General features: G+C 36.6%; 1 protein-coding gene across 1 annotated transcript in view; it reads right to left on the bottom strand.

Annotated features, from left to right (window-relative positions):
• Nucleotides 1-24,750, bottom strand: part of ABLIM1 (actin binding LIM protein 1) — a 284,912-nt gene that overhangs the window by 16,400 nt on the left and 243,762 nt on the right. The window contains exons 11-16 of the mRNA XM_069099028.1: nucleotides 23,878-23,913; nucleotides 23,079-23,208; nucleotides 9,604-9,651; nucleotides 6,657-6,803; nucleotides 3,724-3,815; nucleotides 3,487-3,592 (exon numbers count right to left, since the gene is read on the bottom strand). Coding sequence (XP_068955129.1) covers nucleotides 3,487-3,592; nucleotides 3,724-3,815; nucleotides 6,657-6,803; nucleotides 9,604-9,651; nucleotides 23,079-23,208; nucleotides 23,878-23,913 — 559 coding nt within the window. The remainder of the gene's footprint in view (nucleotides 1-3,486; nucleotides 3,593-3,723; nucleotides 3,816-6,656; nucleotides 6,804-9,603; nucleotides 9,652-23,078; nucleotides 23,209-23,877; nucleotides 23,914-24,750) is intronic.

Consider the following 24,750-nt stretch of genomic DNA (forward strand, 5'->3'; position numbering starts at 1 on the left):
TAGATCACCTAACTTCTCTGAATCCTGACCCCTAAAATGAAGAGGTAGGAATGTCCCAGGGAACTCTGTTTGGCTTTATCTATGAATGACTTGGATAAAGGCATGGATAACATGTTCATCAGATCTGCAGATGGCATGAAGCTAGGAAGTGATAAGCTCGTCTAGTAAATGGCACAGTTGGGATCCAAAAGGATCTCAACAGTTTCAAACTATGAACTTAATGTAAAAAGATTAAATATAACAGAGATAAAAGTGTTCTGATGTCAAGGAATGGCACATGGAAAGTCATGGAAAAGAAAAAATGCAGGACTGGCTCAAGGGACAGAAAACGATCTAGTTTGACTGGATTTTTAGAGTGAATAGAGGTAAAATCAGAGAAGGCTGGAAAGGCAGCCTGGGTTCATCAAACACTGACCTATTTTGGATGACTTATTTCTTGCTTATCTAGTCTGTTCTATTCATAAACTTTTCTGTTTGCTTTTCTAAACAAGTACCAAAATATTTTGATGAACACTGCCTTATATTTTAAAGTCTGGTAGAGCTATGCCCCCTTCATTTGTTCTTTTCTCTTTTTTTCCCTTGAGATTCACTACCATTTGCCTGCCCAAATGAGTTTATTGTTTTGCCTAGTTCCATAATAACAATAATATTAAATTGGTACCAGTCATATACTAATTTAAGGGTGGCCAAGTGCTTTAGATATGTTATCTCATTTGATCCTCACAAGGATGAGACATGGGTGCCACTATTATCTTCATTTTACAGGAAATGAAATGAGTCCGAAAGAGGTTAAGTTACTTGACTGGAGTTACACAGTTAGTAAGTATCTGAGGTGGAATTTGAACTCAGGTTTTCCTGATTCCAAATCCAACACAGCAGTCATTCAGTCAATAAATATTTATTAAGTGTCTGTCGTGTGCCAAACACTGTGCTAAGCACTAGGGATACAAAAAGAGGCAAAAGATAGTCCCTGCTCTGAAGGAACTCACAGTCAAATGGGAGAGACAGCATGTAAACAATAATGTGTAGACAAGTTATATATAGAATAAACTGGAGATACTCCATAGAAGAAGGGCAATAGAAGGGAGATCAGGTAAGACTTCCTATGGAAGACGGGATATTAGCTGGAGCTTGAAGGAAGCCAGAAAATACAGGACAAAATGAGGAGAGAGAGCATTCCAGGCAGGGAGTCAGCAAGAGACAATACCTGGAGTCAGGAGATGCAGTGTCTTGTTTGAGGAGCAGAACAGAAGCCAATGTCACTGGATTGCAGTTTATGTTGAGAGGTGTAAAGTGTAAAAAAGTGAAAGGTGGGGGATGGGGCAGATTATGAAGTGCTTTGGGTGCTAAGCAGAGGATTTTATATATGATCCTGGAAGAAAAAGGGAGCTTTTGAAGTCTATTGAGTGTGAGGAGGTGACATGGTCAGACATGTGTTTAGGAAGATCACTTTGATAGCTAAGTACAGGATGGAATGGAGTAGGGGAAGACTAGTGGCAAGGAGACCAGCCAGCAGGCTGTTGTAATAGTCCAGGTGTGAGTTGGAGAGGCCTGCACCTGAGCACTGGCAATGTCAGAAAAGGAGGCATGTGTGAGAAATGTCACGAAGGTAAAATTAATAGGCCTTGGTAACGTATTGGATATAGGGAGTAAGAGAGTGAGGAGCTGAAGATAATGCATGAAGCATCCTCTTGTTAGTTTGGCATAGCAAAAAACATTTCATGCATTTTGTAATTATTCTGAACAGAATTTTTCTAATTATTGTTTTTTTTCTGGTCAGTAGTTAGTCAATAAACTTATTAAGCACCTGTGTGGCAATGCACTGAATGCTGAAGAGGCAAAAAGTCCCTGCCCTCAAGGAGCTCACAATCTAATGGGAGAGGCAACAACCAGACAAATATATACACACAAAGCTATCTATGGAATATTATATCAATAATTTATGATTTATTTTGTATACTGCAACTAAGAATTGTGTCAATTTTTTTCTGAATTTTGGGGTTTTTCTAGGTATTGCATCACATCACCAGCAAATAGGAATAATTTTGTCTTCTCTTTGAATATTCCTTTAATGTATTTCTCTAACTGTTGAATAACAGTAGGTAAAGGGGGCATCCTTCTTTCAGCCCTGTTTATAATGGCCAAGTTTTTATGAATTCTGCATTCCAAATAATGCTAGATCTTGTCTATGTAAATATGTATCTCACACATGTTCTTTACAATAGCAGTGGTAGTTGAAGCCATGAAACCAGATGAGATTGCCAAGGCAGAGAATGGAAGAACGTAGAGACAAGAGGACATAGGACAATTTCTTTAGAAACAGCCAGCAGTTGCAAAAAGGATAAGGTCATAGAGGTAGGGGGAAAAACCAGTGTGATTCCTCAAAAGACAAGACAGTAGAAAGTATCTAGTAGGAAGCCTTAGCTAACAATGATAAATGCTGTCATAAAAAAGAGAAAAATATTAAGCTTTAATAGCTTAAAATGCATGAAGACATTTGGGACATTCTGTGTAATGTGTGTATATATACATACATACGGACAGTTCTCACATTATATAAATTCACATAATATAAACTTATATAAAGAATTATGAAAGAAATCCACATTTCAAAATAAAAAAAACACAACCACCTATTCAAATAGTAGATAATTCAAATAGTAGGGAAAGAGATCAAATCCAGGATAGCATTATCAACTTTCAGTTTCTTTTGGCTTCCACAGTAAGATAGTGAATGTAAGATGAAAGTATGTGAGTAATCATGGTTGGATTTTTTGGAAAATAGATAGATAACATGAATGAAAGAGTAAAATAAGGAGAGAGAAGGTAGAAAAAGAGAGCAACATTTTTTCTTTATGAAATTTCTCCTCCAGCTGCCTGAGGTGGCCCCTGATTTCAGAAGATTTCTTGATTCCATTTTGTTCCTAAAGACCCAAACTCTCTGCCATTCAGGTGATTTTCTTGAATGTAATGTAGATTATGTCTGCCTTGGTGATGTGTGATCTGATCAATTAAAACAATTCAGTAGGCTACATGGAATCACTGCTGAGCTAATCAGAATCAGCTTAGTCTTGAAAAGTAACAAGGGCAAGAGCACCAAACAATCTGGATTCCATCTGGGAACAATCTGCTGGGGGGGGGGCAGGGCAGAAAAGATGCTGCAGCAGCTACAAAAAGTCAGGCCAGGCCCAGAACAGTGTCAGAGGATCTGGGTTCAAATCCCGTCTCTGTGCAGCCTGGGGCCTAGCTACCCCACATGGGTTCCCTCCTGTCAACATAAGGGAATAGAGGAAAGAACAGAACAACTGTGAAAAGCAAAGTCATTGTAGCACTCAGATGAATGGACCTCACCAGGCAGAGAGAAGTCATGTATTTTAAACCATTCTGTCCCAGAAAAACTACTGGCTTACAATACTGTATTAGATGAAAAGACAAGATACATTCATATGGACCCCAAATCGAAAAGTCTATGGAAGTGCTACTCACATGAATTCAGTGGTGAATCATAGCGATTAGCTGAAAGGGAAGTCCTCTCTCGGCTCTCCTTTTCCATTTCTTCCTTCAGTATCAGCTGCCCCAGACCTGAGTTGAGCTATTGGTACAAAATGGAAAAATAAATGTGAATGAAGCCTGAAGGTGTTTTCTAGTGAAATGTAGGTACTTCTCAGGACATTTCTGAAAGAATTTAATGAAAGCAATAAGGCAGCCTCCCAGCTGACAAACCTTCAATAGTTGCTCCTCCTGAAGCTGTCTGCGTCTCTGAAGCTCCTCCTCATCTTCCTCACGGCCACTTGATCTGCGCCTCATATCCGTTCCTATTTCCATAGTAAAGAGAACTTCTTACATAAGACTTGCCACAAGAAAGAATCCTAAAGGACTAGTCCGCTTATCTTCAGTGAGTCAGTAATAGTGACAAAGCTGGCAGTGTTTTTTAAATAGCATTCCTGAACCAGACAGGGAAAAATGCACCCCCTCTAAGCTGCCCTGGCCACCTCCAATTCACACACACAATCAAACTAAGTCACTAGGTTTCAAATAATTCATTTATTTACAGTCAGTACTGCAGACAAGTTCCTAATCAATTTTTATTGGGCTTTTATTCAATTTGCTATGTGAATACAAGTCATTATGCCAGAAGGGTAGGGATTTTGGCCTCCCACCAAGTGATAGAAATGTATGGAATTTGCTTTGTTTTTGACAGAAGGTTCTAAGTAGCCACACTTTAAGTCATCTATGGGGAGTTTCTGTTTAGGAATCCATATTGTCAATCATTGTAAACCAATATTTGATCTGTGTATTAGGGATTCAAGCCCTGCTTAGGGAATGAAAGCATTCTTCTAGAAGAAAAAAAATGTAATGGTCTGAAATACATTTCTCTTCCTGGATATATTCACTCACAATATAATCATTACAAAAAACTTATTCTTATTACATTGTCTAAATTTTTATTTTTGGAAAGTCCTGGCTTACAAAGTTAACATGATATTTCTCCACTATTAACACTTTCTTTTTCTTGGCCCTTTGAAAAATGGTCATAAAGGAGTTTCTCTATAACTGAAAATAAAATTCTAGTCTGTGTGAAGGCCACAAAACTATGTACCCACTTCTATTAAGTGTGGCACATCATGTTCAGTTTTCTTAGTTTCCTAGGAGTGAATTTCTCTGAATGGTTGGAAGACTGGGTTAAATTTTTCTGAACTCTTTGGATGAATCTGTGCAAGGAAACAAGAGATGCTGGTAATCTAATCAAAATTGATTTTGACTAATGAATAGTCTTAGTATTTTATACCATGGTTAATGAATTAAAAGCTTTTTAAAAAGCTTTAAATCACTCTCTTAATATCTCCTACCCTCCAAATTTTTTTTAAAAAATTTCTTTCGTGGGACCTTTAGCTACTTGAGAATAAACATGATGAACTTCCAGGTTATTTCCTGAAGACTTATAATTTGTTGGAAGAAATTAAAGACTGGCCTTGACTATCTATTAAGCATGCCTTGCACTGAGATGGAGTTTGCTAATATACACTAAAGAGATAAAAATCTAAAGATAGAATGAGATAATCTCAACTCAATTTTATAGGACATTTTTTGATAATAAAAAAGGGGCTTTTATTCATTTATTCATTTTTTACTATCTTCCTTGTGATAGGAAGTGCCACTAGATTCTCGAAGGCCAGGTCAATAGATCACAAAACTCTGGAAGTCCTAGAAGTTGGGTGGGTGTTGAGTATGAAGGCTGCAATATAGGGTAGGTCTACTGTCTATGGATTAGCCCAGCCTCAAACAGCATCATTGCCAGAATGTTGGCCTCTGGGTAATGAAACTTTTTGTCTATTACATCCTATGAAGACTTTCAAATAAGTTGGGAAGGCAGGTTTTGCCCCATATAAGGAGTACCCCTACTGATAAAATCATGGATCTATGGAAGCAATGAAGAATTGGCCAAGTAAATTTCCCTTGGACTCCAGAAACAGTGCATTCTCCACTGCATCATGTCTCCTCAATAATTCCTAAACATTTAAGTAGCAATCACTGCACAATCTTTTTAAAAGATTCCTCATAAAAGTAAAAGGAATATGATGATGAAAATTAGATACTTCATAAAGGACAATTAAAAGCTTTGGATGATGATGATAACATATTTAAGTGATGCTTTAAGGTTTGCAAAGTTTTACATATATTATTTTATTTGAACCTCACCATAACTCTCTCAGGCAGATGCTACTATTATCTATATTTTACAGATGAGAAAACTGAGACTTAGAGGGATTTGCCCAGGGTCATAAAGCTAGCATTTGAGAAAGGATTTGAACCCGATCTTCTTTTCTCCAAATCTAGCATTCTGTGCAATGGATGACTGCAGAAATTTTGAAAGAGAAATTTAAGGCACACGTTATCATAGCTGATACCCCAATTCTGAATACCAGGCCTTTCAGTTTGTTAGCACCTCATTAAGCCAACTGTGTAGACACAAAGGTACAGATACAAACACATTTCGACCAAATACAATGAATGGAATAGCTAAAAGGTGACCTCATGGATGAAAAAGTATGGAATTGATGACAGTGAGGCAGATGAAGGCATGCAACCAACATGACTTATATTGGGATGCTTCCTGGACATCAATGAACTGTGCCACAGTCTTTCATGGAGCTACAAAAAAAGGGGTTATTCCAAAAATTGAACAATGCTTGGGTGCTAAGAAAAATAAGCAAAACACTGGGAGACAATTTATATGGGAAGAAGTCACTTGTAAAAGGGCTCAGTCAATCTTTATAAGCAAGAGTTATATGAAGTAACAATGCATATTGTTATCTGGGGCTATGTCATAGGTGAGACAGTATTATAATAAAATCTTTCTAGTAGTTCCAATAAGAAACTTCTTAGAGAGGATCCAATGTGGATAAACTTCTTATCAAATTCTGAGCTATAGCAGATTAAATTATAACAGGTTCTAGTTCATCTAGATAGAGAAATTTCAAATACTTGACATCTAAATTAATACCACATTGGTCTCTATTTCTGTCCTTTATTTTCTTTTTTTTGGCATTTTCCTCACAAAATTTTCCAACATGCTAAATTTTCTCATACATTACTATGAATTACTAGCACCCTTAGAACCTTGCCCATTTGACTTAGTTGCTTCATTTGCATACCTACGGCAGCAAGTGAGGGGGGACCTGGCCAGTGGTCCGTCTCAATCTTTGGTATCTCGTTGGGGTCTGGAGCATGGGCTGCTGGGAACTTGGAGGACCTGATGATATCCTCTGAAGACTTGCTCTGTGCTGCCAAGGCAGCTGGATCTAGAGGGTAACCAGGGGTAACTTAGCTATTAATTTAAAACACTTGTGGTATAATCTCACAGCAATGTAGTCCCTGGTCCCCTGGTCAAAATTTTAACTCTACATAAGTCCAATTACCATTAGCATTAGTTGCATTTTCATTGCCACTTAGAGGTCACCAGAGTCAACTAGATTAATCTTTGTCATTTCTAGTGTCGAGTTCAGGGGCTCAGTCTCACCCTATATTTAATTAGAATAGTTTCATGTTAAAGGGATTAGTGATAAAAGGGGATAAGAGAGACACATCAAGCAGACTTTTGTCTCACTGAGAGTTAAGGAAATCATCAGCATGCTTGTTTGCTTTAGAACCTTATAAGAAACTAAAAATGGATTAGTGCTGTTGCATTAATTTTAAATTATTATATTCATGGAACCTGCTTTCTTAAGCCCCAGTGGGGAGAAAAAAAAACCCAAACAGAAATGAGGGAATCAATTGTCACTTTGTAGGAAATTGCATTTAGCAATGTAATACATGTCTGCCATATCTATTAACCATTTCCATTCAAAGTTTGGCACATACAAATGAGTCATTCAATTTTAAATGTATGGAGGTCAAACTGGATGTAATTATTTCATTCATATTTCTTTTCTTTGTATTATACTTAGCTGCAAGCAAGAGTTAGGTCTAAATACAATAACTCCAGGTGCATGTTACAAATCAGAGATTGAAAGGATACAAATTATAAAGCTAAATAATTCAGTATGTGGAACCTCAACTCTGTCTTTTCTATGGTGTTTACAGGTTAATTGGACCTAGTATAAAACAGTTGTTTTAACAATATGCTTTCCAAATAACAGAATTTGAGAACAAGAAAGGGACCTGGAAGATCATTTAACCCAACTCTCTCATATTACATAGGAGCAAACAGATTGAGAGGTTATGTGATTCAAAAATCAATCAGTGACAATGATAGAGCCAAGTATAGGAGACAAATCTCTGGATTTCTAGATCAATATCTATGTTATTCTTGATTACTCTATATCAAATTAGAGATAAAGTCTTCATCTTTAAAGTCATTTTAAAAGGACACCAAAACTATTTCTTTGTTGTAAAAAATGCAATGTTATTTAAACTCCTTAAATTTAAATTGTGTGATTTTTGTTTTAAATTAACTGCAAGGAGAAATATTACTAGATGCAAAAGTATATAAATTGATATCCCAAATTCTGGGAAAATTGGTTTTTAGGGGAACAAAAACATGACTTCAAACAGTACTTACGGATTAGATTTGGTGAAATCAGTGGTTAAACATTCACAAGTTAATGAGAGGGTGGGAAGACACATTAAAACCATAAAAAACAAACAAAAATAATGTTAAGAAACGTAAAATGCAAGCATATCATGTAAAACTTAAAAAAAAGAACAAACTGAAAGAACCTCAAGCCATTTGAATTTTTTTTTTGGTTGCTTCTCCCCTCATACTTTGATGTATAGGTTTTTTCTTGAACATTTTAAATCATATTTTTCATTTTGAGTCATGATGCATATTTGACAATTCATTCCAAAGGCAGCTTTCAAGTTTCCAGGAAAAATTTGAATATTTATTTTTCCTAAACACTCCCAATAAATCAAGCACACCCTTGAAGGTAGCCTTTGTTTTCTATCTGTCCATAAAGACATAAGGATGACACAATCTTTTAAGAGAGCCAATGATTATGGAAGAAAATGGAATTTACACAGAATGATGACATTCCTTCATCTCAAAAATACTAATTTCTTGGCAAAAGGAAGAGAACAACTTTAACAGAAGTTTATGTTTATTACTCATCAAGTAGTAGTCAATTATTTTCTCTACTCTGTAACCAAAGAATTCCACAATCTTTTTTTTTTTTTTTTAAGCAATCGGGGTTAAGTAACTTGCTCAAGGTTACACGGCCAGTTATTTCTGGGTGTGGTGCTGAGTATCTGAGCCCGGACTTGATCCAGGTCATCCCGACACTGGAGCCGGTGCTCTTACTCGCTGAGCCACCTGGCCGCCCCTAGAATTCCACAATCTTAAAACAAAAAGGGACCTAAGGGTTAAAGAGTAGATTAGGCTAGTCATCTAGTTCAACTAACTCCAACTAGATGACGAAATTGAGATCTAGAGAGATGAGGATGCTCAAGATCATACCACTGGTGAGTGGCGAAGTTGGGATCAGAACCCCACCCAACTCCAAGTGCAGCACTTTCTACTAAACCACCTTTACTCCAATGTTCACTAGGTTCCTAAAGAGAGATGTTAAATGAAATGGGTAACTGAGCAATTAAGTTGACTTTGATTTACCCAAAGAGCCTTTGTCTCATTTGCTTTCATTTACTTTGTTAGCCTTACTAGTTTCAAGCTCTTCAGAGTTATTAGGGTTATATATGCTTTCTAGGCAATTAGTCTAGGTAGGAAGTCTGCATGCAATATAAGCCATATAGTAAAACTTTTATCTTTACCACAAAGAGAAAGAAAATTGTTTTTTTTGGCTCCTGGATCCAGTTTAATAAAACTTTGTGATCTAGGTTCAGTTGGGTGGTTCTGTAATACAATCTTACCTTAATGAATTCACTTCCTCTAGACAATCAATTTTTTATGGCATGTGCATAAAATTTGTACCTTCAGGAACCAAATTAAATACTGCATCTTTGAATTATTCTAAGTATGTCTAGAAACCCCTTCCACTGGATGATGTAATTAAAAGAAGACCTGGGTAAGTACTTCAGTGAACAGCAAAGATGTGAATTAGAGTTGACTTTCCTATTTAAGGGTTATGAGGAGGAAAGTAGGTTTACCATGTTGTTTGTAGATGGGTGGTTTTCGGTATATGTTGGTTCCTTGATCTGTGGAATGAAAAAGCAAAGATGTGTGAGTACAGAGACTAGTTATGGGATAAGAAAAAATAAAACAAATGTTAAGCCAGTGTGAAGAGTCTTGAACAAAAAAAGACCAGAAAGTTTTCTTTTGTATTACAAAGAATTGGTTTATTTGAAGGAAAAACACAAAAATGAGTGAATTATCAGACATGTGACATGAAATTCTTTGTAATACATCTTACAATAAATATGCTGATGTAACCAAGATGTGAGCCCCTATATATATATATATACACACACACATGTATATATACACATATATATGCATATATATACATATACACATTTCATTAAGAATGTAGTAAAAAAAAATTGAGGAAAATGAAAACAAAGGAGATGTTTTGATGGTGTGAAAGACAGAACTATTTTGGAGGTTAAAAAAAAACCTCCTCAAATTGCTGCTGTCTAGAAATTGAGCTTCCGGTAGATACCGGGGTCCAATTTATCTTTTAATTAATGAGCTGAACTGAGTGTGAAGCAATGCAGTGAAATTAGAAGTCACAGAAAATGCTTTCTATTCTAAAAACAGTCAGATGTTTTCATGGGATGCTCAATCTAATCCTAATTTGTGTGGGACAGTAACTGCCTACTTATTGCTAATTAAGACCCTTCTGCTAGCAATACATCTGGCAAAATCTCAAAATACTCATTTTTAACTCAAGTCTCAAAGAATTAAATCTTTATGGAGCATTAAGAGACTACAAGTTACAAATATAAATTTATCCTCAAAGCTAACCGAAATTTATAACCACATTAGATGGTTCTAAATTAGAAACATTTTGTCTAGATCTGTGATTTCATTGGTGTAAGGTACTTTCAACAAGGAAAGATCTTCCAGCAATGTAGATTGGACTATTTGACAATTTATAATCTCAGATAATTGCATGGGGGCATTGAGAGGTTAAATTATTTGCCTAAGGTCATACAGTCAATATGACTCAGTTGGGCTTTGAACTCAGGTCACCCTCACTCTGAGACCAGCTTTCTATTCATTATGTTATTGATGCCTCAATCTAAAACCATATGGCAAACTAAACCTTAGAGATATTTTGAGGTATCATAGGATTTAGAGTTAGAAGGCACTTTAGAGGTGTAGGTCAATGCCTTCATTTTACACATGAGAAAACAGGCCCAGAGAAGGAAAATGACTTGCTAAAAGTCACATAGGTTGTAAATGACAGAGCTAGCATTCAAATCTAGGTCCTTTGATTCTAAATCTAGTAACCCTGAGTTTCACTGCAATTTCTTGACTTAAATAGAAAAAAATTATTAATTTGCCAATTGTTAACTAAGATTAAAATAATGGGTAATTTATTAAATAATTTTCCATAGACAGGAGAGGTCAAAAATGTTATAAGATGGAGAATTTTATTTTTATTACCAATTAAAGCATACCATAGCTTGAACTCTATGATAACCATGATTGGCAAACTCTGCTTGATTCTGTATCCCTTATAGGAATGAGTCAATTCTAACAATAAGACAATGAATTTTACTTTCCTACAAAATATTGACTTTTCTTTTCCTTCCTCTTGCTGGAGAACAACCATTTGTGTAGATGCTGTGAATGCTTATAAATACCCAAGCAAAGCCTCCAGCCCTAAGCCTGAAAGGCAAGGCTTCTTAGTAGGCTGCTATGCAGTCATAGTGCCACAAACGATTAATTTCATGTCATGAAAAGAACACTCAATTTATCTGGTGTCACATCTCTAGGACAGGAAATTAAAAATCTGTGGGAATACTCTTACAACTGAGACAAAGAGGGAATTGCTTTGGGATATAAATGTTAGATTCCTGAAGCTACATAAATTCAACATCAATGACAGTAAGAAAGCTTTACTTGCCACTTGTACCAAGCCATACCATTAACTAATATCTAGAAATAATTAATATATTAACATGAGACATTTTCCTTTTGAGTCACCACAGTTATAACTCCAGTATCACCACCCCCCATAGACAATCATAAAAAAAACCAAACAAAACCAAAACCAAAAACAACCCTTTAATATCACCCTAAATTTTATGTATAAAACTGTTTTAATTATCCTTTAGAACAACCTGCAATTTAGGCATGTCAACTGTATGCATCCCAATAAAAGAGCGTGAGGTAATGGAGACGAGACAAAGGTTTTACAAGGCTACATTCTACACTGTGACGGGACACCAAGACACATACAGTGTCAGCTCCTACCTGGAACATGGAAATGTTTAGGGGCCTGAGCGTAAGTTGGAGTTAGAGGGCGGCTGTCTGGCCGATAAGGGAGAGGGGAGTTCCGGCCGCTGGATGGCTCATTGCCTCCAATGAGAAGAATGGAGAAAACAAAATGAGAGAAGGGAGAGTGACAAAAGGGGAGGGGGAAAGCAAGCATAATAGAAATTCAAAACAACAAACTGAAAGGAGAGAAACTGAAGAGAGAAAAAAAAGGAAAGAAAACCAAATAAGTTATCAATTTTGCTAGCACAGGTGATTTCAAGTTTAGTATTCTGAGAGAGGGAAATTCATGTTCAAGGGAGAATTGAGTTAAAGGCAGCTGGCAACAAGATGCTTCATTCCGAGGGCATGCGATTGGATGCTGTAAGCGAGCAGCGTACTGGTTAGATGGTCAATATAAGAAAGAGAAATGGGAAGTTTCTTGCTCATGATTTAGAATCAAGATTAAAACAGTTAAGGTTCAAGCATATAAAGTACTGACTTTGCAAACTCAAATACAACCATTTCCAAGCATGTAGGCAGATGCTGGCAATCAGAGCATGTTTGTCTAAACTAAGACTAGGTCTGGTAGAAAACTCATGTTGTTACCCGGTCCTTCCCCTTACCAATGCAATATGGTTTCTTGCACTATGATTCTTTTGTTTTCTAACTTTGAAGTGGACAAGGTACAATTCAATTTTTCGATGTCTATGCCTTATTTGCTTCTACTCCCTCCTATCTTTCTCTTGAAAAGTTAGATTCCACTATGACCACCATTCATGGGAGACAAAAACTTACTGACTTAGTAACTTCTGACAGTGGAAGTTCAGAGATATCTCTTTGGGAGCTGTCTAAAAATGGACTTATGGTCAACTGGAAGTTTCTAACTCACTTCTTTCCCTTCCTTGGGGCCTTTATGCTGCTTCTATTTCTACTGAATGATATTTAAATGGGGAAACACCATTAGGGGTGTAGGATTCTGTCAAGTTATTATATCAGTAACATTTAAAAATAATTTATGTCTATATGCATACAGATTTGCAAAATATTAGAGCATTAAAAACAAATTCCTTAAATTATGCTGCCTGATTTTGGATTGTATTGCCTAAAGACTCTAGTTTACTAGAGAGAAAATGAAATTTTTATTCTGAGTATGTAATTTTAGAAAATGAAAACATAGACTGATATAAAATAAGTAACACATTATTACAAAGGTGAGTTCTGAATTTCCAAATGTAGCTCTGGGAGAATTCAACATGATAAATCTTAAGCTTGGGTATGCAACTGAAGCTGCATTTAACATTCCTATTTGCATAATATTGTACCATGTTCCCAATATTTTATGAAGGCTAATTTACTGTTTCATGCATTAGGCTATAATCAGCTAATAATTAAGAAATGTTATAAAAACTGCTGGATAAATTGTTCCTGATGAATGAACCTCTATCATAGCCTAATACTTTGCCTGATGAGAATTAGTTCAGGTTTGTCACCAGATAAACTGAGATAAAAATTAGCATGAACTTAATAAAATGAGAGATAGATATGGCTTGGGAGAACATGGCTTACATGTTCTTAAGGAAGAAATATCTTAAATGAAATGATTAATTGATATTCTGCTTAATCGATGGTATAGTCATTTTTTAGTTTAGTAAAAATCCCCTAAATGCACTGTAATAGATACTCAACATCTCTGAACCAATACTTTCCCATTCAAAGAAGGTTTTATCATAAACTGAAAATACTGAGTATTTTTAATAGGAAAACTAGACAATTGGAAACCAAAAATCCTTTGATAATTCTTTGAAAAGAAAGCCTAGAAATTTCATCTCAAAAAAGTTGTCTTTGTCAGTCAGTTACAGATTTTTACTTGGGAGATGTCTCAGCAGTATCTTGGCCCTTACCACTGTAGAATTCAACTACATTTACCTCATTGTGAACCTAATGTCATAGGATCAGAGAATTTAGGGCTAGCAGGGAACTTGGAATCCATCTGGTCCAACGACTACTTCATTGTATGGCCAGGAGTCATTGCCTTCTGGGAAAAGTATGCAATGTTACCAATTCAAGCCACAAGGTCAAAATGAGATTTGGAAAAGAAGAATTCCATTTCTTTCTGGACTCAGTCTGTGATTTCTTTGGGATATAGATTTCACAAAGAAACTCTTACCAACATAGAACAACAATTGTTCTGCAAGTTAAAATCATAGAAAGTTGTCTATAACACTGATGGGATTAGTCAGTTACTTGCCCAGGGTCACAAAACAAAAAAGTGGGACTTGAACCTAGGTCTTTCTGACTCTAAGGTCTACTCTCTACTACACCAAGGTTCCTTCTTATGAATTCCTCTTAAAGCACTTGGAACAGTACCTGGGATATAGTGTTTAATACATGTTTACTGAGCTTTGGTCATTGTTGATCAGTATCACAACTATATCTAAAAAAGAAACAATATTCAAACATACAGCAAAACATGAAAGCAAAATGCATTAAAAGCCTTCTCTTATGTTTAGAATGCAAGGAGTCATCATTTTTGTTGTGTGATTTGGGGATCTCAGAGAGATAAAATATTGGAATTCTTAGAAAAATCAACTAAAATCCAAGAGAACACTCTACGGTAGAGACAATGTCTCCTCTATTAGGCAAGTTAATTATTGAGTGAACTAGTTAATTAGTCTTCCTTGGAAGTCCTTCACAGACAAGAAGACCTCCCAGTCTCCAGAATGGTCCCTTGCTCAAAACACAAACATACCTCAACCTATCAAAGCAACATCTCACAAGTTTGCCAAAGCCTCCCACATGACCTTTTAATCTGCCAAGAAATTTGTAAATAGAAATCACATTTTTTCCCCCTTCCTATCCCCTATCTGGGTGATCACTGTTCTCCCTGCTCTCTGATTGTAACCTAAGGCAGAATAGACGGTGCCAGGAGGAGTTAATATCACACAGGTGAAGAAGGCAACCATCCCAACCACATGAGAGGAGGGGAATGCAAAGTCTACCTTCTTCCCAAAATCATTCCTCCACATGTTTGCCTCTATTCTATTAACAAAGATTCATTTAACAAAACTTTTCATGGCACTATTTAGAGGCATATATTAATTTATATCAACAATAATTATTGATGTCAGACACTTCTTGAAAGATGGCATTCTTATGAGGAAGAGGGCAGAGAGAGAGCAGGTAAATGCTAGAACCCTGAGAGGGGAGTAGGAGGATGACTTGGGAAGTTGTGGATGGCAGGTCACTTTCTACTTCCACAGTTTGCCCTGAGCTGGCCCTGGTTACCAGTAGAAATCAGACAATTAAGTATTGATCAAGTAAAGTATGCTTTAGATGAAAGATTTGTTGATTCATTGAATCACAGAGCTGGAAAGAACCTTGGAGAGCTAAGGAAAATGAAGCTCAGAGAAAATAGACTTAATCAAAGTGCTGCAAAAGGAAGTGTAGCATTGTGGAGAGAGCACTGGCTTTGGAGGCAAGGACAACAGGGTTAGAATATGGTCTTAGGCATTTACTAGCTATATGACTCTGGGAAAATAGCTTAACTTCTCTTAAACTCAGTTTCTTCTTTTGTAAAAATGAAGATAATAAGAGTACCTATGTCAAGGTCTGTTATGAAGACCCAAAGAGATAAGGCACTTAACCACTTTGCAAACTGTAAAGTACTATATAAAGTAAGTGTAGGCTAGTATTGTTATCTAGGTCTCTTTTTGAATTCTCACCTGCACCAGAAAGTTGAGGTTGGCAAAGTCTGAGCACTGGATATGTCAAAGGGGATAGAGATGCTGATACAATGGTGTAACTGTACTAAGAAGGTATAACTATAAAAGCTTACCTCCAATGTAAAGGATATAAAAGTAAATTAAATCTCCAAGTAATCTCTATGAAGCCAACTGTCCCCTTTCTAAGATAAATACCCTTTCTCTTAAGAAATGTGATCACATTTACAACCCAATTCAACCATGGGACAACTTAAGTACACCAAAGGGTTGGGCTTAATTAACTAACAATATCTGATAGTTGCTATAGCACTAGTTCTGAGCAAAGATGTTTCAGTATCTAAATATTATAATAATATTATTTATGGTTATTCTATTTTAAATTTGTTCCTTAAAGAAAAACATTCAGCGATGTGTATATAAAGAAATACGATCTTATCCTAAATTGTTATTGAGCCTAACTATTGAGGCCAGGAGCTAGTTAAGAAGGGTACATAAACATAGTTTGTATCAGTTCTCTATTTCTAACTCTTTATCAAGTAACAATGGCTCCTTAAAATTTACAGAGTGGAGGGGAAGAAAACCCTCCCATTCTTTCTCTTTTAATGTTGGAGGTGACATTGTCATTCATCTGGATCAATCCAAGGAGGGCTTTTTAAAGCTCTTAAGCTTTAGGATATCTGACATTCAAACTATGGTTTGGAAAATAAACCTCATTCATCCTTCAGTAAGTCTCTCTCTGTTGATAATGATTTTCAAATGTTTTATCCCCTATTTCTTTCCTCTATTTGGTACTACTTACCTCAGTCGTCTCATTTTGTGGCAGAGAAAAAGAGCCTATTTTGTCCGTATTGTCATAGTGAGGAACAGCTGGGTGAGAGAAGCCTGAGGCAGTGCTCAGATTTTGGACTCTAAATCTTCATCCTATGAATTTCCTAGTTGCAATTTTCAAATGTGATGCATCTACTAATATGCTCCTGAGTCTCATAAAGCATTGGGAGCTTCTAAAATTTCTTCAGGGAGTTCCAAGATTGCCAGGTGTTTCACTAAATCTCTAAAAAAGGAATAGCCAACTCCCTCCAGTATCACATTTGTGATAGAACAAGGAAAACCATTGCAAGACAGGCTGAAGAAACTTAATATGTGGCCCTGTCAGACCTAACTTTATTTGATTCATTCCACAATCTTCTTACATGCTTCAAGGTTATGGAAAATAGAGGTTGTTGCATACTGTCAAGGGGAAGGAGGAGAAACCCATAAAACTGTGCACAACCACCCAAAACAAAGTGAAAACAGGTTCCCTTGCAAACCTCTGGGGCATGCATGACAACTGAATGGCTTCAGTGGCACATACCAATGTAGAACGAAGCTGAAAAGGTCAGGAGAGAAAAAAAATGAAACATACCCAGGAATGAAATGAAATTTGGGGAGAAAACTGGGAGGGGGCAGGTGAGTAAGAACAGACAGTGAATCTCATGTTGAGCTCTCAGCTTTATTATTCATGCAATCAACTTGAGCTTAATGTACTTTGGGGGACCCCTATGCCAGACATGCATCAGAGATGATGGAACTTGTGTGTCCAAAGGGATGATCTTACTTTAGCTTGGCAGAAAAGTTAAGACTTCACTGCTTATCTTTGAATACTCCTAAAATACTAATCTCTTCCATTTTAAACTAAGATAATTTCCCACATTCAATGAGATAGTCTCCAGGATTTAAAACAAATATTTAAATGAAGGGCTACAAGAAAACCTTAGAGATCATGGTGTCTTTTAATTTATTTTTTTTGGAGGGCAATTGGGGTTAAGTGACTTGCCCAAGGTCACATGGCTAGTTTTGTGTCAAGTGTCTGAGGCCGAATTTGAACTCAGGTCCTCCTGACTCCAGGGCTAGTGCTTTATTCACTGCACCACCTAGCCACCCCTCATGGTGTCTTTTAAAAATCTCTCAAATATGTTTTTAAAATGGGCAAATATTCCCTTCATGGATATTTTCCAAGCATTAAAAATTCTTCTGTATGAACAGATGAACATTTTCAAGTAGAATCTGAGGTTCACAGAATATCAGAAAGCAAAGAAACATAAGAACTCCCAAAATCCTGGGATCCATCAGGAGAAACAGTATTGAACCCTTTCAAATATCCAGTACTACTTGAGTAGTGGAGTTCAGGGCAAACTCTGGAATTCTGAAGTCACCTCTTCCATAGGGCATATTATTATTCAGCTTGCTTGCCAATAAGGACATTCCACTTTTAATATCAGTGGATATTATGTGGATGTTATGTTTTTGACTTTGGAAAATATATGTTAGCTATATATGCACTAATTGGCACAAATAAGGCCCAAATGATAAGACGTGAAGAAGGGGAATTTTTTGTTTAACTTTTTAGTTGCAATTTAGTTAATATATGAATAACTTAAGTTTGTATTCATATCACATGGTTGCCAAACACCCCTGCCCTAAAACCTTTGCTGAGTTTGTCCTCATTTGATTGTTTCTACCAATCATGAGTTCAAGGATTTAGAATCCAGATCCAAACAAAAGTATAAAGGTAATCTATCATTGCTGGATAAAACAGGAGCAAAAAGCATATTGCATTTTTCGCCTTTTTCAGAAGAGATCGTGATTTTTTTTATCAAAAGGCTAAAAACAAATAAAAATGTTATCAAACATATTTGGGGAAGGATGCTGACTATATATATCAGTATCAAAAAAATGCAGTTTTTATGGAAAAAGGAAGTAGAAAATGAACATTTTAAGGTTATTTAATAAGCATCTTCGATTTCATATGTCAGCAAAAAACAAACACACCAACTACTGGTGCCTCTGCCATTTGGTTAATCTATACTTATGTTGTTGAACAGCAACAGACCTGAATAAATGAATGCTTTGTCTAAGATCAGAAATTGCATATTATATCATAACAGTTTGATCAAAATTTTATAACTTTATGTAGGAATTCAGGCATGATATATATTATAAAAAGTTTTCATTTTAAAAAAAAGTCTTAGATATTAAATGAAAAAAAAACCTATCCAAACAAAATGGGAAATTTTCCTTTTAATCAATCAGTAACGGTTTCTTCTGCATTACAAAATGAAGTTGAATTAGAAAGTACTTCTATATGAAGGTCTCTGAGGATAAGCAGACTATTTACCCATGTGTTCCTTTATTCTGGGGTAGGGCTGACTCTTTTCTCTACTTTTTTTTTTTTTCTTTTGCTTTTTGGAGGGCAATCAGGGTTAAGTAACTTGCCTAAGGTCACACGATAGTTTTTTTTGTTAAGTGTCTGAGGTCACATTTGAACTCAGGTCCTCCTGACTCCAGGGCTGGTGCTCTATTCACTGCGCCACCTAGCCGCCCCAAATCTTTTCTCTAAACATATGTCAGATGATACAATCTCTAGCAAGCGTTAAGGAACTGGAAAAGCTCTGAGTATGGGCCCAGTGTGAGATGAGTATGGGCTCAGTGTTAGACTGGTGCCCTAAGACCAGTTCTTCCAAGAGTCTTATCACCAGAGGGTTGGTCATCAGATGACAAATTTTTTTTTTTTTTTGGCTATTAGCAGTTGATGAAATTTTCTACAAATGTGTGAGGGAAGGAATAATAAGCATCAGTGTTGTGAGTGTCCACACTGATGAAATCCCGGACTGATTGAATATGACAGCCAGGAAGATAAATCTGATATTCTCTAACTGTATGACTCTTTTTCCATAATAGATAATAGCTGAGTTTTTCAGTTTAAAAATGGTTTTATTTAAAAAAAAAACACTCAATGACAATAATACTGATTTTCTAAAAAATAGCTTGGCAAGGATGGATGGATTCCAGACTGTTAGGCATATTTGGTTAGAAGTATTATCTCATAGTGCCCATTGAAGAAGATCCTTGGGCCATCAGAAAGCATGACAGCAATGCTATTTTTGGTGCATAGAAAATGTTGAAATGGTAAAGTTTGTTGGCTAATTTCATGCTGACATGAGAAGTGCATTTATTTTTAAGAGATCTAATAACTAAAAATCAAATTAATATGACAGAAAAGTGCTTGGGTAGGTTCCAAGTGTGTGCTAATTAAAACCACTTTCCCCTCCCCCCAACCCCAACTAGGATTCCAATTTATAAGTCACTAACTTGAGTGCTTGGAATATGGTTGAAGTCTATTAGCATTTCTTAAGATCCATGGCAACAGCCTAGGCTTCCTGAACCTTCTCTCACTGATGCTTCCATCATTTGGCTTGTTTCGGATGAAGTAGATAGTAGAAACCAGGACCACTTCTGAAGTCTATTTCAAATGATGACCCTGTTTAAACCTCATCAGGATTCTTGGCTTCCCCACAATAGAGAAGAAAACAAGAACACTGGTCAAGGCCTGATATAGGAGATGAAAGAACAATCACAAGGAAGGACTGGTTAAATATCACAAAGGGAAACATGGGGCAGGACCAAAAATAGGCCTACCTTGGGAACAGAAAACAGGATATATAGAACCTCTCACTCTCTGAGTGGAAGACAGGTCAGATCAAAGGAAGATAGCTTAAAGATATGGACTCAGAGGTCTGACAACATTTGAAAGAGAACTGACAACAAAAATATTTAAGGTGTTGCCATGGATCTTTTCATGTTGGCCAAGACATAATGCTGTTAACCAACTCATCACTTTTGAGGTACTTTCTACATGTTGGTTGCTTAAATATTTTTGGAAATACACATCACCTATTAAAACTGTACCAACTTGGCCAGCATAGGAGCTATATATTACATATTAAGTGGCTTTTGAAACATAATCACCAAAATAATCTCTGTACCCTAAGCAGTAGATTGCCTATGTTTCTAATATGTAATATATAAGTGTATATATATTTTTTCTTCATCTAGGGCCCTTAGAAATGACATATTCCTCCCAAAGGAAGATGTTATGCCAGTTCTAAACACACACACACAAGTGTAGTGAAACATCAGAGGCATGCGGAGAGGTTAAAAAAGCTCAAGGCTACCTTTCGGAGATAAACCTTATTAGCTTTCATAAGAGCGCTAATAAATCTCCACTATGCAGGGCGCTAGCTAGAAAGGCCTGACTCCTTACCTTTGATATGGGGAATGAAGTGGTGTCGGAATGGGGAGTTGGGGCGGGAGTCATTGTGGGTGGAGCTGAGACTGCTAGTGCGCAGGTATGACAACCGTTGCACACCAGGAGAGAGCAGCTCTGCAGCAGCGAAAGGAATCATGGGTCAGGGACAAAATGAAAACAAAAAGAAGAATAAAAATTAAGAGAGAAGCAGGGAGAGAGGCACCCAAAGAAAAAAGCATTTTAATCAGAAGTCTGAAAAGGAGGAAGGAGAAAGGGTTAAGAATGTACCAGGTCAAGGGTTAGGCAAAGTTTTAGAAAGTATTTTTAAAAAAACAGGTTGGCATTGATTCACCTATCATGACAAATGTCTTCGGTTGGCAAAACAAGAGTAGCAACACGTCATGGGTAGGGAGACAACCAGCTGTTGACATGCACACATTGCAAATACCCAAATATATTAATTAGCAGCTGTTTTTGATAAGCACCTGACAAAACAAAGCCAACGGAAAGTCATGTAAGAAGATGGCAATTCTAGGAAGTTTGAAAGGAAGTGTTTCTCAATATCAGTAATTTATTTTTTAAAAAGCTGCAAACTTCTCTCCAATAGCTTCATGCCATTTGGGTATTGATTTAGAAGAGGAAAAGATCCCTTGTAGGTTCACTGACAAGGTTGGGCAACACAAGCAGATAGTTCTGCCTCCAAACATCTCAGAGAATCAGTAGACCCTGAAAACTAAAAACAAAACCAAACAAAACACGTCTACACCTAAGGGATTTAGGGCAGATCTACATGGCCAGAGAACAGCAAAAGTGACTTAGGGAGGCATGAGCAGAAATCACTAGGGACATCAACACTGTCCACTATCACTACTGTATCAGAATCTAATTCCAGCCTCATTTTGGATATGCAGGATAAATCCAAGAAAATGACCCAACCTGCATTGCAGCAGAAGTGTACATAAGTTGAGAAATATACCTCTCAAAGGCTAGGTGAGTCTACAAAAGTCATAACGTTGTTCTAAAGGAAAAATGATTATAACAGATGAATATTCTTGAATGATCAGTAAGGATAAATTTAAAAAAAATGTAATATAGAAGTTCCCTGTTCAATCCTCTCTCCCCTCACTGCCCTTCCCTTTTCCATCCTTTACTGGACCTTTTTTCTTATGAGATAAAGATAAATACCTGTACTCAGAGAATCTTATTCTACCAACTGTTGCATACAATTTATTCCTGCTTTGATGCCAGAGACCAGTTATCTTCATGGTTTATAGCTCCCTCAAAGGGTACAGTAAAGGGATGGGGAAGGCAGTGGCAGAGAGGATTATTTATAACCTAGAAGTTCCAGCTTTTAAGTGGAATATTTCCAGTTGGTAAGTAAAAATACTCAAGCATCCTGAGTATTCAGTGAAGGTCTTAAAAAACACCCCCCCACAATGTAGTTTAGTTCAGTAATTTAACAAGTATTCATTACCTGTCTGCTTATTTGTGTACTGCTGTGTAAGAAGGAGGATTTGGAATGGGACCTACTTTGGCCAAATGAGAATTGTGTGTGCATAAAATGTGTGGGCAATAAACAGAAATTTGCAGCCTTTTTACATTCATTAATTTCCTTCAGTTTTAATTCTAGTACATTTTAAAATACACTTAAAAGTGACATGTTGACTTTCTTTTCGTCATTAAATCAAGGTAAGATGCTTAAAATAGTCTTAATTGATGCACAGAGCAACAACTTATCATTTTACTGCCACCTCAGGTTTCTCCATAAGAGACAGACTCACATCTCCTTACGAATTCTACTTCATGGAGGATTAAAAAAAATTCAGATTCCTTATCTGTCTTCATTCTTCTCCAATTCCACACAGAGATACCTATCCTCAACCCCCCCCACCCCCACCTTACTCCTGACAGCAGTGAGGATTCTGTACTTGAAGTGAATGGAACGAGAACAAGAAAGGTCAAGTGAAACCCATAATGTAGGTGTAACTCTGATCTGGTCCTCAAGTGCTATATACAGAAACGATCTTTTAACTGCTCTTGATTAAGACTGAATGCTTCCAAAGCTTTCCATAGCCATATGAATAACCAAGAACTTATGCATTTGGTTCTTTCAACAGGTCAAGTTGAGATAATAAAACTGTATTATCCTACTAAGGAATAGCAATAACTTGATGAAGATATTTGATCATTTGTATAAGTTATCCATAAGAAATCACCAACACAACTTAAAAAAAGTCAGTATTTAATGACTAGTATGTAAGACAGTTGTTGGGGGAGGAAAAAAATGTTAAAAACTTGGCCATTATCCTTCCAGTGCCAATGATGGTTCATCATCTCTCTACCACTGAGTTATCACATGAAAATAGTGATACCTGTAAGGAGATAAATCATAGATAACCATTGCCCTTACCAGGTCTGTGGAAATGCTGTGGCGAACGTGACATTGTTGGGGTGTAACTATGACGGCTGTAGACAGGAGAATTAATGGAGCCCTGACTAGTTGATCGATGGATCATTCGATCCCGAACATCCTGGTATCCCTAGAAATAAAATGTTCAAAAAGCCCCCTGAAGTCAGTATGATACATAAATACCTTCAATAGGCCCATTAGATTGTAAAATTCTTGAGAAAGGGACTGTTTTTTTTTCTTGTTTCTTATTGTATTACCAGTGCCTGGCATATGGTAGATAGGTGCTTAATAAATGTTTACTGACTGATTTTGTCAGTACAATTAAGTTCTGATGAGAGGGAACAAAAATAATTCTGATTCCCACTTTCATTATTATAACCTTGGGATGAAGGTAGTATGGTATAATTCCCATTTTATAAATGAGGAAACTGAGGTAAAATAACTTAATTCCTGAGTGTTAGCCATATACATGATGCCTCAGAGTCTGGAGGTAGGCATATCACATGTTATGACAGATGACTTCACTCCCTGAAAACTTTTCTGGAGCTGTCTGTGATTCATTGTGTGACTCTCTATTACCAGCCAGCATTTTTCTGAATTTGTTCCCATATTCTGTAGACTTTGGCAAGACTTAGACTAACACATTTCCCCAAGTTTTTTTTTCACAACCACTACAAATAATTTTCAGGTTTTTGTGAATATATATATTTTTTAAATCCTGAAGAATACAAGTGACCCTGAAAAATCCCAACTATTTTTACTGCCCAAGTAAAACCCAATTTCCCCATAGAACACTTACTTCTGCAGATGGCGTGGGAGACAGAGTCCTTGGAGACTGTAAGAATGGGAAAGAAGGACAGAGTCATAACTTTCTCTTGGCATAATTTTTTCCTCTTCCAGAGGAATTAAACCATTAATAATCTCTACCTTCTTAGGTCTGTTGCTCAAAGTGATCATTAGAAAATATGTAACAATGTCCCTTCTAAGCCCAAATCCTATCTCTCTGACTCCAATTTTAATAGAGGTGAAATGACCTGTCTGTATTTACACAGCTACTAAGTACTGGAGATGGGATTTGAACCCAGGTCTCATCTCACTACATCTAGGATTCTTTCCCCTATTTTTAGGAAAGGTTCAAGAAGCATATTTTAGAGGAATTCCACAGAGAGTCTGATATTCATATGACTTTGCTTATGCCATTTTCCCCTTCCCTCTACCTAACAAAATCCTTCTTATCCTTAAAGACCTGGTCCAGGTCCTTTTAACTCCATAAAGTCTTCCCAGACCACTCCTCCCCATAGTGATCTATCCCTTCTCTGAAAGCATAGTAGTTATTGTCTACACCCCTCTTCATCTGGCAAACAATAATAATAAAAGTAATGTTTAAAATTAAATAATTATCATTATAGTTTCCATGTAGTGATTTAAAGTTTGCAAAGTACTTCTGAAATATTATCTCATTTTATTTTCACAACAATCCTGGGTGGTAAATACCATTATCATCCCCATTTTATAGATGAAGAAACTGAGATAGATAGAGGTTAAATGACTTGCCCAGGATCACACAACCAGAAAGTATTTGAGGCTGGATTTGAACTCATGTCTTCTTGACTCCAGATCCAGAGCTCTATCCACTGTGTCTCCTGTTGTTTTCTGTTTATTATGATTTAGC

Source organism: Petaurus breviceps, unplaced genomic scaffold (genome assembly GCF_028583685.1).
Source record: "Petaurus breviceps papuanus isolate PSGF00001 unplaced genomic scaffold, PetGlider_PUasm1.0 37, whole genome shotgun sequence".
Taxonomy (NCBI): domain Eukaryota; kingdom Metazoa; phylum Chordata; class Mammalia; order Diprotodontia; family Petauridae; genus Petaurus; species Petaurus breviceps.